This window comes from Saccostrea cucullata, unplaced genomic scaffold, assembly GCF_032062105.1.
Source record: "Saccostrea cucullata isolate Sc308-1 unplaced genomic scaffold, CSIRO_AGI_Scuc_v1 ctg6285, whole genome shotgun sequence".
Taxonomy (NCBI): Eukaryota; Metazoa; Mollusca; class Bivalvia; order Ostreida; family Ostreidae; genus Saccostrea; species Saccostrea cuccullata.
Genome location: NW_026928946.1, coordinates 1 through 15,467, shown reverse-complemented (window position 1 = coordinate 15,467; position 15,467 = coordinate 1). Strand labels below are relative to the sequence as shown.

Genomic DNA, 15,467 nt, shown 5'->3' with positions numbered 1-15,467 from the left:
TCCGACGCCAATGTTTCAAGCATGATTTTTCTACCAAAGAAGAAAAAATGAGGTGAAGAGGTGACTTTAACGTGTTGGATTCCTGAAAACAACATAATGTAACGCAGTCACCGGTGCTTATTAAGCCCTTTGAACCGAGACCAGAATAACAGATAACATTAAACAATTAAGAATTATAAATTTTCATTTTAATGATTTTATTTTAACCTTCAATATTTAGGATTTATTTAACCTGTAATAATTATTTCCCCGACAAAGATTTTACTACCAACATTTTATGATTTCTCATCTACCTTGGAAAATAATATTGCTTCCTTCTGTTGAATTTTTTATGCATTTCAATTTATGAAAGTTTGCTACCAGTTACACGTGATTTAATATATACATGTAACAAATTATAACAATTTCAATAATTTTTTCCTGCAAAAGTCGCATTGTACATACGTGCCATCGTCGGAAACCCAAGGGGTCATCTCGTCTTGTGATAAGTAAGGACGAGATGACCCGTTGGTTTCCAACGATGCATACATGCCTACATGCACATACATGTACATATACGTATATAAGGAGTTTTGTGAAAAATTATCAAAACGCTTTATGTTTTAAGAAAAATTATTTATCGTTACAATTTAAGATTGTACATGTGCGCCTTGTACTTGTCAAAGTCAATAAAGAACTTGTCTAATATTAGTTCAGGTAATTTATTAAGCGTGAATGTCCATCGCCGAGGCACAGTCCCCTCACCTTTACGATAATGGTAGAATACGAAGAATGAGAGGACAGTGTTACCCATTCTTTTGCTTTCTGTTGCAATTTCTAACATGCATGTTTTAAACAATACTAAAAAGCAAGTAATATTTTATATGATTAAAATAAATCATAATGTGTGGCTGTACTTTCTCAGAAAGGTAACGGTAAAGTTTAGGTTAGACCTTAGTCAATATCTAGAAATGAATGTAAATGAAGTTTTGGAGTGTGTTACTTGTGAGATTAATGTATACTAGTATGCTGGTATTGTGGTTTGTTATTCGGTTAGTATACAATAAGCGGTCAGAAAATAATTCATGATCATCCTCATAATGCATATAAATTGCAGAATTTCTTTTTCAAACCATTTTTTTTTTTAAATATTCATTTTTTATTGGATGGGGGTGGGTGTTACATTCTGATTTACTGAAAAGTATGCAAACTCATTTAGGTACGGAATGATTCTAAACATTTTTTTTTTCAATAATTGAAGCATAAATATAAAATAAGAAACGGAGGGCCAGGAAAAATTAATCAAATGTTTAAAGATTTACAAGAAATAATGGTTTAAACGTTAACTTTAATTTAACACTTAAAAATTTGATTCACCTAATCTTAATTGTTTTTGATTTGAACACGCATTTATAGAGATATACAAAAGGATTGGAAACAAGTTTGACAACTTACAAGTTCCTCATCTGAATTATAGACCGATTTCATAACGACATCTAAAGAAGAAAAGGATCAAACTCTACGACAAGAGACAAATACAATTTATTCCTGGATGCAGAATATCTTATCAATAAGTCAAAGAGTCTTCAGAGATGAGACTGTAATTCTGCATACTTTTTTCCCGTAGTAATACATTAAAAACTAAAACATGTAAATACATATAGTAAACGTGGTAAAAAAAAAAAAGGTATTTTTTAGATGAAAAATAAACCTTGTCGCACTCTTTAAAAACTCAGGTATTTAAAATGTAAACTATGACAAAAAAAATTCTTTTTATATACTGTGTATTGTGTAGACTTTTAATGACCGGGGGAGGGGGTGGTAGGAGCTGTCTCGAACTTTTTAAAGATACTAGTAACTACTTTTATAGTGTAAAAGAGACAATTAAGTGCCTCTGCTTAATTGGGGTTGAACCCGGGGCCTCTGGCTTGCCAGTCTAGTGCTCTACAAAATGAGATGAAGGGTTAACATGCTAGCCCAAGATCGTTTAGGAAGATAAGCATATATGGTTTGTTCTACCACAACAGGATTTTTTCATTTAAATTTTGCTTTTTTCCTTTTACTGTGGAATAGTTTTAGAGGAAGAGAAGATTTTTGATTTGAGTAACTTTTTTTTCTTTTGCCTTTGTCAATCATTTCGGTGCCCCCCCCCCCCCCCCCCCCCCCCCCTTTCATTTTTCAAAGATATAGTTTACAATTTTTATTTTTATCATTACGATTTAAAATCTTAATTACTGATATTTTTAAGGGAATCAAATCAAAAGTTTGAAAATATAAATATCAGTAAATTATTATATAGCTTCATGTTATTTTACGTTATGAAAATTCATGAAGTTACGCACGCGTACACTGTACGTCAAAGTAAATATTCCGTCTTTGTGGTGCGATATTTTATACATTTTTACACAGAAATATATGTCATGTTATACATCAAAGGAAAGAGAAAGAAAAACTCTACAAGAATCAATAAAAAACTGAAAATGTCAAAATTCTTCGTTAAGGGAGGTTTTTGCTTGGCGCGTCACATATATAGATTTTATTTCCTGATTTGATTATTTTCACTTTAGGCACAAAATGTTCAGGTCTGTGATATACCAGCAGAGGTTGTTGACAGGTTGAAGAAATTCAGATTCAGAAAGGAAAAAAATGTTGCTGCCATAATGTGTGAGTAGACAGTCTGTTGTTATCAGGATTGTCCTTAAAACCCAGGAGTCGAGGAATTTTCTCCGGCTATAAAGATGAAGTCCCCCAGTTATTTTGATATTCCTCCTAAACTCCCTCTTTAGGGGAGAGACATCCGATTCTCTTATACTTTTTAAATGCCCCCTTCTATTTCAATTCTTATGGACAACCCTGTGTTATTTTGAATTGTCATTCGAATTGCATAAGGTTCAAGGTTACAATTTGCAAGGGATGTTTTATTTGTTGTTTACGAACTTGTTTGCCTCTTATAAGAAACACTTATATTCTATCATTGGTTATCAAGGGTTATTTCCTTCAGGAAGAGTTTTAAGTCATATTCGAAGTATGGATCAATGTGGGTTACAAAGAGTAATCTCTTTGAATTTTGAATGTTAAAATTTACTAATGTCAGTGTACATCTTAAAATTGAATATTTATATGATAGTTGATTTAAAGACTTATCCGTGTTTTTGTTTGTTTTGAACATATTTTATTGACAATATGTCAAAGAGATTGGACACAAGTTCCAAAAACTTTGATAGTCCTCTCCCACTTATCATTGAGCTATTTCCTAAGTTTTTACTGCATTTTGTGGGCTGTGGTCCATTTACTCTTAACAACAAACCAAACACTTGTGTTAATTAAAAATTACATGTATTACTGTTATTTTTATTTCAGTGAAAGTTGACAAAAATACTAAGAAAATTATCATTGAAGAAGAATATGAGGTAAGTGATCACTTACATGGTATGTATTCACACCAACTGCAGACATGTTTTTTGTCACTTCATTCTATATACTGATGCCAACATAAGTTTTCTCTACAATTTTTTTTAATAACTGCTTACTCCCTTACTTTATGGATCACATACCCAAATGCTGGAATGTATTTTATTTATTACATGAAATTCTTAACATCCTTACTTTCATTTTGTGATATTTATACATGTATATATATAACATCTTCACAATTTCTATCTTCATCAGATATCAATGGATGTTCTCGATTTTTACAAGATGAGATCACCTGTGGGTATCTGATGATTAATTTCTATTCAGTAAAAGATTCTTATAATGAGGTTCTAGAGGAGTAGATAATTTTTCTTTTTTATATAAAGCATAATCCTCTGAAATAGCAAAGTTTAAATTATAATATTTTAATATTGACTTTTCTGAATTGTGAGTTTTTTTGATTGAAATGTCCATTTGTTTTTGTCGTTGTTGTTGAAATTTTTGATATATTCATCTACTTCTCTAGAACCAGTAGAGCAATTTCAACAAAAATTGACACAAAGCATTCTTGGGTTAAGGTATTCAAGTTTATTTGAATGCAGGGGTGCCTACACTCTCTATAAAGGGAGATAATTATGAATTAAAGAAAATTTTATGTCATCTTTCAAAAATCTGGTGGAAAAAGTTGAAACCTAACTGAAAGTTTCATTACATATTGTAAATTTAAGTTCAAATCATGACCTCTTGGGTAGGATGGGACCACAAAGGGGATCAACGTCTTATTAGGAATATGTAGGAAATGTCTTTAAAAATTGTATTCCTAAAAAAACAACAAAGAAATGATTAGTCCTCATAATATAGAAGTATTCTCATGTAAAATAAATGCAAATTTGTACAAATCATGACCTGAGGGGATAGGATGGCACCACAACATATCAAGGTCATGGAGGAGGAGGGCTGGGTGGGTCCAAATCAGGGGAACAAAGTTAACAAAGTTATTCATTGAAATAGTACTTAATTATTCATGTAATAAATACAGTAGCATTTCTAGGTATTGTTGTATATACAATTTTGTGTAAATCATTTGAATTTCTGCAGGATTGTAATGTAGATGACCTGCAACCAGAGTTACCAATTTCCCAGCCTAGATACATTGTAATCAGCTATGTTAGACATCATGATGATGGTAGGGTGTCTTATCCGCTCTGCTTTGTCTTCAGTAGTCCTTCAGGTCAGTATACTAGTAGTTCTGTTGCTATGGTGATGATCATGTGGCATCACAAATGTTAATTGCTAAAATTACAATGTATAAACTTAGTCCCAATACTGTAAACATGAATGATATTTTTATGAGATAAACTTTCATCACTTCCATGTAGCAAAGCCTTGTTGGGGTTATTTTTAATGAGAGGGGGGCTTGATAAAGATATTTCACACTGTTAGCTTAGACTGGATAACATGGCATCATAAATAAAGGAAGGATAAAGGCCCTCAGAGGTAGAATTTTGGTACATAACACCAGTGTCTGAAATAAGTGTGAGCTGACTGCCTGAGACGCCTACATTTTGTCTCGGGCAAACAGATTAGCATGTATTGATGCCCCGCTGGACTTGTAAATATTACTGATTGCAAAGTGTAACAAGCAAACGGGTAGAATTCATCATGCAGTAACAAGCAAACGGGTAGAATTCATCATGCAGTAACAAGCAAACAGGTAGAATTCATCATGCAGTAACAAGCAAACGGGTAGAATTCATCATGCAGCCTATAGGTCTGGGATCAAATATATATAGTGAGCTGGCCCCATTCACATTGTAATGTTCTATGTAATCCGGAATTATGTTCACGTTTGGTTCCAATGTATAGAATATATATATAACGGAAGTAGTAATAAAAATATGACAGAACCCGGCATGGTCATGGTGTGTTGTCGCATTACCCTTTAACATCAAACACTGAGAACATAACAATTGGCGACGAGAAAAGTAAAAGGACCCAGAATTTATGATGGATCAACTGTCAATACCGATTTTCCCGGCATTCGATGCAGAAGTGGATAAGTCAACGGTAGGCCCAAGATGGGACAGGTGGGTCGGACGTTTAGAGAATTTATTTGTGGCATTAAAATTAGTAAACCCTATTGTACCGGAAGGTGAGGAGCCTAATGAAGCTTTGATAAAGAGTGTAGATGATCGTAAACGAGCGTTGTTACTGCACTACGTAGGTGAACAAACTTTTGACATTTATGAGGCTCAAAAGGGGGAAAACGAAACTACATATACAGCAACGAAGAAAGTTCTCACTGATTATTTCAGGCCGCGGAAAAACACACAAATGGAGATATACACATTGCAAACAAAAGGAGGGACAAACTTTGGATGAGTACCTCACTGAGTTGCGGAAACTCGCCAAACACTGTGAGTTTGCAAACATTGACAAGGAAATTCTGTCTCAAATAATCCAGTCATGCAGGTCCAACCAACTCAGGAGAAGAGCTTTGAGAGAACCTGATAAGGGATTAGAGGACATAATTCAATTAGGGCGCTCACTAGAATTATCGGATTCTCAGGCTCAAGCTATGGAGCGCCATGTGGATCAGACTGTTAATAAGTTACATGTTCGTAGTTCTCGACAGAGTAGTGGTGCATTGCGAGGAGGTAAACGTTATCAGTCAACAAGGAAACCTGACAAACATTGTTGGAAATGTGGAGGAGTGTTTCCACATAAGGGAGACAAACCATGCCCAGCTCATAACCAAAAGTGTCACAAGTGCCAGAAAATGGGACATTTCAAGTCTGTGTGCAGGAGTAAAAAGGATACTAAAGTCAGGACTAAAGAGAAAGTACAGTTCATGAAACAGCACAAACACTCTTCATCTGAAAGTGACAGTGTTGATTACTGTTATGGAATCAAAATAATGAAATCGGGTGTAAACCGTGTGAAAGGCCCATATGCTGAAGTATCCGTAAACAAACACAAGCTCAAGTTACTGGTGGATAGTGGTTCATCTGTAAACATACTAGACGAAGCTGATTACGTTAAAGTAGGAATTCCCAAGCGTCAGAGGAGGAAGGAACATTGCGAACTTGTACCTTATGGAGGTGGCAAAATACCAGTTCTAGGGACTTGTGATTTGACATTAGAAAGAGAGAAGAGCTATGATATTGTGAGGTTCTATGTGGTGTTGTGAGGTTCTATGTGGTGAAAGGTGTAAATGGATCCTTGTTGGGCTACCCCACTGCTGATAGCCTACAAATCATCAAACTAGTGAACAATGTAAATGACATCAAGAAGAAAGTGGAAGATGACTTTCCTCAGTTATTTCAAGGCATTGGGAAATTAAGGAATCATCAAGTGAAGATTCACATTGACACGACTGTCAAGCCAGTGGCTCAGAAGAGGAGAAAGACTCCATTTCATATGAGGGATAAAGATGAAAAGGAGATAAATGAACTGTTAAAATTAGACATTATAGAGAAAGTCGAAGGAGAGCCTACACCGTGGGTGTCCCCTGTTGTGACCCCACCAAAGAAGGATGGAAAAGAAATCAGGCTTTGCGTTGACATGCGCCAACCAAATAAAGCAATAAAGTGTGAGAGGCATACCATGCCTACCATAGAGGAGCTCATATTAGACTTAAATGGATCCAAAGTTTTTAGTAAACTTGACTTGCGTAGTGGATACCATCAGTTGGAACTTCATCCAGATTCCAGATATATTACTACCTTTAATATACACATGGGTATATTCTGCTACAAGAGATTGAATTTTGGTGTGTCATCTGCGTCGGAAATCTTTCACGAAACCATACGCCAAGTTGCCCAAGATATTTCAGGAGTGCGGAACATTTCAGATGACATAATGGTTTTCGGAGCGAGCCAGGAACAACATGATATAGCTCTACGACAAGTGCTGAAACGACTCTGTGAAAAAGGATTGACTCTTAATTACAAAAAATGCGTTTTCAGAACGGATCAGATATCATTCTTTGGAGTGATCTTTGGAACAAAAGGGATTTCACCAGATCCTCAGAAGGTAACAGCAGTACGTGAATTCAGTAGACCGGAGAATGTGAAGGACCTAAGAAGTTTCTTAGGCTTAACAAACTATTGTTCTCGCTTTATTAAGGACTATGCCAAGATATGCAAACCTCTTCGGCAATTGACACACAAGGACCAACCCTGGACCTGGAGCGAAGAGTGCGAGGAATCATTCATAACACTGAAGGAAAGGTTGTGTAGTGAGACCGTTATTTCCTACTATGATCCTTGCAAAGCGGTGACAGTGCAAGTGGACGCCAGCCCAATAGGACTTGGTGCAAAACTACTACAGGAGGATAAAGTTGTGAGTTATGCGAGCCGTGCCCTTACACCAGTAGAGTCCAGATACAGTCAAACAGAACGAGAAGCGTTAAGTGTTGTGTGGGCGTGTGAACATTATGATTTATATCTCAGAGGATTATCACACTTCACAATCATAACAGATCATAAACCCCTGGAAACAATTTGGAATAATCCTCAACCACCCTTGCGAATTGAAAGATGGGGACTACGCGTTCAGCCCTACTGTTGTACAATTAAATACCAACCCGGAAGTGAAAATATTGGCGACTACATTTCCAGGCATCCAGTCGGAGAATCAAAGAAATCACTGGAAGAAAACTGGGCTGAGAAATATGTCAACTTCATCGCAAAAGAATCGTTACCACAAGCTATTGACTTAGATGAAGTACGAGAAGCCACTCATAAATGCAATACCTTACAGAAAGCAATCTATTATACAAGATGTGGAAAGTGGTACGAGATGAAGACTGACGTATTGGAAGATGCTGACATGTGTGAATTGACAGCAATGAAGGCTGTTCGGGATGAACTTACTGTACATTCTGACAATATTTTACTTCGGAACCACCGCATTGTGCTACCCAAGAGTCTCAGACAGAGAGCTGTTGCTCTGGCGCATGAAGGTCATCAGGGTATAGCCAAAACAAAATCATTCTTACGTTCTAAAGTTTGGTTTCCTGATATGGACAGAGCTATCGAGGAAGCAGTTAGGAACTGTGCATCATGCCAAGCTCTAACTCCAGAAACCCGTTCTATGGAACCTTACAAGATGTCAGAACTACCTTACGCACCATGGGAAAACATCAGTATAGACTTTTGTGGACCTCTACCCTCGGGTGACTACCTCTTTGTCATGGTAGATGAATATTCCCGTTATCCTATTGTAGAGATAGTGAAGTCAGTATCTGCACGCTCAACGATTCCTGTACTTGACAAAGTAATCAGTACTTTTGGATTACCAAAAACTGTAAAGAGCGATAACGGCAGCCCTTTTCAGTCACATGAATTTAAGCAGTTTGCAGAGAACATGGGTTTTGTACATCGCCGAATTACTCCAAGGTGGCCCCGAGCTAACGCTCAAGCCGAGAGCTTTAATAAACCTCTTATGAAGGCGATACGCTCTGCTCACATCAATCAGCTGAATTGGAAACAGGAGATGTATAGATTTCTACGGCAGTATCGAGCAACACCACATACCTCGACAGGTCAAACCCCGTACAGATTACTTTTCAATCGAGAACCAAAAACTAAATTACCGCAAATTTCAGAGAAGACACAGGAACCAGTACTTGATGAGATGGTGAGGACACGGGACAGTGAAGCGAAACGCGTTATGAAGTATTATGGTGACCAGAGGAATCGTAGCAGAAATTCGGAAATAAAAGTGGGAGATTCTGTTTTGATGAAGAAGGAAATTCGTGGAGACAAGCTACAATCTACATACAAGCCACAGCCAAGAACAGTGTTAGAAAAGAAAGGATGTATGGTAACAACTGATAATGGTGTTACGCGTAACGTGTCGAAATTCAAGAAAATAAGTGACTCTGTTCGTAGCAGTCTTGAGGACAAAGCAATGGTCAGGATTCCAGAGGAGGATATTCGCTGGCCGAGTCCAGTTTCCATTTGTCCAGAGGTGTCCGAGTCAGATGAACAACCCAATTCTACAAGTGCGACTTTAAAGGAAAAAACTCCAGTTGTGCGCCGAAGTGGCCGTGAAAGGAAACAACCAATTCAACTGAAAGATTTTGTGTTGAAGTGAGTTAGGTATGACCTACAGTGATTGGGGCATAATAATACCCAGTAGGTTCATAGAGCTACATAAGTTCTCAATATTGTATCATGTTATATTTTGTTGATTGAATACATGTATGTCAAGTAACATTTTATGTTTTAATGGCAATCTGACTTTAAATGAAAATCTGGGTAATCTGTGTCTGCAAATCTTCTTCTTGGATCTCATGTGTATTCTTGATCTGTTCTACACATTGACAATTTATAATCTATATTTATTTGCTGGAAATTCTTTAAACTTTTATTTAATTTTGTTAATACCAATTTAAAAAAAAGACGAATGTAATGTTCTATGTAATCCGGAATTATGTTCATGATTGGTTCCAATGTATAGAATATATATAACGGAAGTAGTAATAAAATATGACAGAACCCGGCATGGTCACGGTGTGTTGTCGCATTATCCTTTAACATCATACACTGAGAACATAACACACATTATAATGCTTAATGCTAAAAATGAACTTATCAATGACAATTCTCTTTTTCGGGCTAGTACATTTTTGGCAGGGCTGACAACTTTCACTTAGAGTCAGCCCTGCATGTCTAGCTAATTTTACAGTGAGTTTCAAACACTGATTACACACCTTAGGGGTTAATATAAGGATTATAATTCCATATTTAGAATAAATCCAATTATGATTATATGTATTTCTTACAGGCTGTCCCCCTGAACAACAGATGATGTATGCAGGGAGTGTTCTCAGTTTAATTCAAACCTTGGGTCTCACAAAGGTAGGCAGATTCGGACAAGCTTAGTGTGCTTGTATCTAATGCATGGAAGCTTGTTTCGTGCTGAGTGGTATATCTCAAAGTATAGTTTTAAAAATAGCAGGGCTTTGATGATTGCTATACTTCAGAAAAATGAGAGAGTAAAAAATAGTAAAATTAAAAGTAAAAGCACGCGTAAAATATTATTTAAAAAGAATGATAAAGTTAATCTGACAGTAAAAAGTTTGACAATTGTCAGCACTTTTCCATTTTGTTCACATTTTCACACTGTCAAAGCTGTTTTGAACTTTTTCAGTAGACAGTGACATTATTTTATTCTGCAAAACTGAAATAAAATACATGACTGATACTTTCATAAAAGTTTTTATACGTGTATTACATATATATCATTTTATTGACAGACATTTGATGTAAGGAATCCAGAGGAATTCTCAGAAGAATGGCTACTGGAACAGTTAGGCAAGGTGTAACGGATCTCAAAGAGACGTAATAATGGACCAACAACTCAGCAATGTGGCTCACTCGTTCATCCAACATGAACCGATATTATACAAAAAGAACCTCTTAAAGTTATAAACCCTTAAGAAAGTAGAGCCAATAACTCGCAAATCAATCAAGGCAACTTACAAAGGGACCATATTTTTCTTTGTTCCCAACTGATATTTTATTCTTAGTCCTTTTAAAGCTTTGTTTTGTTTCATATCTAACAAATGCTTTTAGATATACATGTATCTATCAATATTTGTATAAAAATTTGTTGAAACTTAGAGTTTGTATTGTTTATATTGCTCACTTTTAATGTTGCCAGACTTAAAGAAATCTTATACAGTGGAGCCTCATTTATCCGGACACTTTGGTTCCCAATTGGTTCACTTTGGTTCCCAATCAATTTTTCCGGATATGTGCATCTTCGCTAGCCAAGGGTTTCTGATACGCTTCTCTCCTCATAAACCCTTGGCATACGGTGAAATCAAAAGCCGGGATTGTTTTCCGTCACGTGATCTCGAATCTATCAGCTACGCACAGATTGCATCATCGCCAGAAATAAAGACACATGTTTAAAAAAAATTAAAGTTTTTTTCAAGAATAATTAAGAAGCAATAATTGAGTTATGATGTTTATTTATTATTTATAGAACAAATCTGAAGCTTCAATATAGATTCTTAATCACATATTTAGCAATTTAATCACATATTTAGAAGATATTGGATGACACCATGGCTATTCATAGAATTGAATGTTATCTTACGGATCGTTGTTTTCTTGCGTTTTTCATTTCCGAGATTAAAGAGTGAAGATGTATCCCGAACGCAAATATCGTCATTTACAAAAAACAATTGCTGATTGGTCGACCTGGGTGTACTGAAATCCAATCAGAACTCTGGTAAAAAATCCTGATCTCTATGAACACCGTAGGCCAAGGGTTTATGAGGAGAGTAGCGTATCAGAAACCCTTGGCTAGCGAAGATGGGATATGTGAAGCGTCCGGATATCTGAATTACCTGTTAAATAAGACAAAATAACTTTTAAAAATTCTTTTCTGATGAAAAATCGTCCGGAAACTGAAGCATCCGGATATCTGAAGGTCCACTGTATATTCTTTAAACATGGTAATGTGCGTAAATCCTTTGATCTGCATTTTTACATTCAGTGATAATTTTCCTGTGCACATCTTTAGTCGGACATTCCATGTGGCACTGTTTGCAAAATATGGAGTAAAAAACAGAAATCAAGCTCAAAGTATACTGAAACAATACAATATGGGAACAGAGCAAACACAGACCTCTGAATACTGTCAGAGTTGGGATCAGGTGCCATGAATGATATGGCATTCCTTGTCAACTGGACACATGATACAATGTATGTATGTACAAGTAAGAAGGAATTTAGATTTTGAAGAGAACTGGTTTAGCCATTTAGTTGCTAGAATTCAAAACTCAAAAGTCTTTGCCTCACTTTGCATCTGCTCTCTACCAAGTAAATGTATGCAAAGTAAAAATATGTACATGTAAAAAAAAAATTAAAAATATGATACAGGTGTGCATTTTTGCCAAGAATTCTGATGTTGACCTTAATCCTAGTCATTTTTCACTTTAAGTCAATGATTTTAAATCTTTTAGAAGCAAATGATAGTCGGAACAGTCATATGGTACACCTTTTTCCATAACAACGGCAACACAGTTAAGGCGAAATGGGAACACACCCCAATGAGCTTCCCCTGACCATATTTGTGCAGGAATATTGCACTGTGTGACTTAAACAGATACAGGAACTAAATTAGTACATTATTTATTCTTTATATTTACAATCTCAATAGAAATAGTTGTACATAATGTAACAATTAACACAAGTCATAGTGCAGACCATGCAACAGATGACTTATCACAGAAATAATGTCCATTTACTCTGTAACACAATAATGGCTTCACAGGATGCAGGTACTCAATCTACCTGGGGGTTGTTCTGGAAAAGGAATTCTGCCTATAAAAGGAAAAAAAAGCGTGTGTGTGACAATAGATTATTCAATTAATTTCTGGTTCTGCATTAAAAGTAATTGAATTTCTCCATGCTAAATATACATAAATATTGAGTCAGAAATCCTTTAAAATAAGTACTAATAATTGTGTTCATGATGTACTCTATGACCACAGGAGTTTTCATACCTTTCAATTAAATGAAGTTTTCAGTAAATAAGGAAATACAGTAATATTATTATAGTTTTACATGTTTTTTTTTAAATTACTCAAAAAATTGTGGTACAATTGATAGGTTTGTCAACTCCTGTGGTATAACTGTGAATGTCGGAACAACTTACAATGTAATCAATGGGGTCATCAGGTCGAGTTTTGCAGCAGTCAATAAGGCCTTGGGTGAGAGTTGGCATCACGTGCTTCATTAGGTAGTTCCTCAGTGGAATGGACTGGGCCTCCAACAGCTCAAATTCTTCTCTCTTTACTTCATTCAAACGCTGTGTCTGTTAAAATCATCAAAAATATTGAAATGAATTAAAAAGATAGGCTTCTCTTTGAGAGCATTAAATACAATTTTCATAGGCCTGGTACTAGCCAACAGTAATCCACCTAATTAAAGCTTCTACTAGACTGAGATTTCTCTGTGTTGACCTCTGAACTTACCCACTCCTCCTGCCTCTGTTTACGGAGGGCTGCCTCCTCAACTTCCTGTCTCTCCTTCTCCTGCTTCTCCTCCATCTCCTTCCTCAGGCGAGCCTCCTCCTCTTGTCTCCTCATCTCCTCAAGCTCCTCAGGGGTGGGACCTTAAAATAATACCATGTGTCATTAATCAACATCTTACCATTAAGGGCTTTCCTACAAAAGAAAATATATATTCCTGTAACCTACTTAATAAAAACAATAATATATGAATGTGAATCATACCATAGTTTCTAGGTTCTCCAATGGTTTTCTTGATTTTTTCCACTGTGTCTCTCATCATGGGAGAATCATCCTTTGTGACATCTATTTTTTCAGGGTGGAATTCCTTCTCATCAAAGTAGTTGAGGACAGTCTCCTCATCATTATTTAGGCTGCGGTACAACTCAAGTCTCTTCATCAGCCCCTCCTCATCATTGTGGGTTCCGTGGACCACGCTCTCTGGTAGGTTCATCACACGCTGTCGTAGGAATTCGTCATTGGCCTCCAAACAAAATACATAATCCGGCATGATTGTTTTATCAAACTTTGTAGCAGCTGATTCCTCCGCATCATCCTCTTCTTCAGCTGTTGACACAGAAAACGTACGTCAAAAATTTTAGTAAAATATTATGGAGGAAAAATCTGAAGCTATTACATACAGGCTCATACAGTGTTTTTTTCCACATTTCTAGGCGATTGACAATTATATACACTGTATGTTATACTGCTACTTACTGGCAAACAGATCATTGGCTTGTTCTATGGTTTTGGGGAATCCATCCAGAATGAAACCCTGGTTTTGACAGGGCTTTGAATGCAGTTTGTCTCTGAAGAACTTAATAACATGGGAATCTTCAATTTTTCCTGTTTCCTGGTTTTTGGATTGTTCTATTTCATTAAGGAGCTCCTGGGCGTCCTGTGCCTTCCCATCATCATCTTCCTGGTCCTCAGAATCCGCTCGCCGGGACAGTGTTTGCTGTCAAATAATATACATTATAAAATTTGTTGACTTTAAGTGAATTTATAAAAGCAATGATAAATTGCATAAAAAAGATTTGGGTATTAGTTTGTCTACAATACAATAGATTTATTTAGATTTTGTTACTTTAGGCATGAAAATTTTCCATTTTAATTTATATATGTACTCAGTAATCATATCCTTACCAAGATAATGTTGGGGTTTATTATAAAGAACAAACATACCAGCTCCTCCATGGCTTCATCAATGACATCCTTGATTTTGATGTGGTGGAGTTTATAGAATTCACATAGTTTCTGGCAAACAGTTGTTTTACCAGAGGCAGGTGGTCCCAGAATGCAAATTCTAAGAGGCTGTTAATAAAAAAATTACATTAGTACATGTATATACATGACTGACTTTAACCTAAGTATAATGAACACTGAATTAGAAGAAAGATGATGTAAAATGGCTTTAGTACCTGGAGCTTCCTTGAGTCTTTGTACTCTTTGATGATCTGGTCAATATTCTCCACCATTCCAGCCTCTGACACCCACATAATCCTCATGTTCTCCTTCACAAACACAGCATCCATCCTCAGGTTCACCAGAAGCTGGTCAAAATCTGACTGCTGCAAACATACAACAATACCACAAAATTATGTCTCCGTACAATCATGCAAACAATGTGTTAAAGGGATGCAACTCTTAAAAATTTACAGAGACGATACATTTGAAGACTTACCTCAATATCTTTGCTGAGAAGAGCCTCCTCTTTTGTGATGTTTTTCACTTTACCTTTCCCTAGTTTTTCACTGATGGCCTAAAAAGGAGAAAATTCATACATCAATCTGGGAAGATTCTCATAATATATCTTAAAATTTAGCTAATAGAAAATCAATTTTAAAAAATATGAATGACAAACCTTGACTATTTCTTCCAGAGTGGTTTGAGTGTCATCCTTCGCTATCAGGTAACGCACTTTTGGTCGACTGTCCGCAATATTCTGTATGACACTATTTCAAAAGAATAAATTTCTTGTAATGCAGGCTTTCGGAAAACATATAATTCTAATTGTGGGTAATTTATGACATTTCTT

The 15,467-nt window shown here is 36.0% G+C and overlaps 2 protein-coding genes across 2 annotated transcripts; one reads left to right on the top strand and one right to left on the bottom strand.

The window, feature by feature from the left end:
• The first annotated feature begins 2,551 nt into the window (after positions 1 to 2,551).
• Positions 2,552 to 11,022, top strand: LOC134279349 (glia maturation factor beta-like). The gene is made up of 5 exons (XM_062761738.1): positions 2,552 to 2,643; positions 3,340 to 3,389; positions 4,492 to 4,624; positions 10,189 to 10,262; positions 10,661 to 11,022. Exons 1-5 carry the CDS (start codon positions 2,640 to 2,642, stop codon positions 10,727 to 10,729), a joined length of 330 nt encoding a protein of 109 aa, XP_062617722.1. The 5' UTR covers positions 2,552 to 2,639; the 3' UTR covers positions 10,730 to 11,022.
• Positions 11,023 to 12,560: 1,538 nt separating this feature from the next.
• LOC134279352 (adenylate kinase 7-like) lies at positions 12,561 to 15,384 on the bottom strand (the record flags this gene model as incomplete). The annotated part of the gene is made up of 9 exons (XM_062761741.1): positions 12,561 to 12,740; positions 13,075 to 13,233; positions 13,394 to 13,533; positions 13,655 to 13,996; positions 14,147 to 14,387; positions 14,615 to 14,743; positions 14,851 to 15,000; positions 15,114 to 15,191; positions 15,294 to 15,384. Coding segments are annotated over 9 exons (1,369 nt in total), but the record flags the coding sequence as incomplete, so codon positions are not given.
• Between the last annotated feature and the right edge of the window lie 83 nt (positions 15,385 to 15,467).

Bases quoted from the DNA above. Each gene is read 5' to 3' on its own strand.
- LOC134279349 (XM_062761738.1), top strand. The intron at 3,390-4,491 runs GTAAGTGATCAC...GAATTTCTGCAG, and splicing joins TCATTGAAGAAGAATATGAG to GATTGTAATGTAGATGACCT. The intron at 10,263-10,660 runs GTAGGCAGATTC...TTTTATTGACAG, and splicing joins AAACCTTGGGTCTCACAAAG to ACATTTGATGTAAGGAATCC.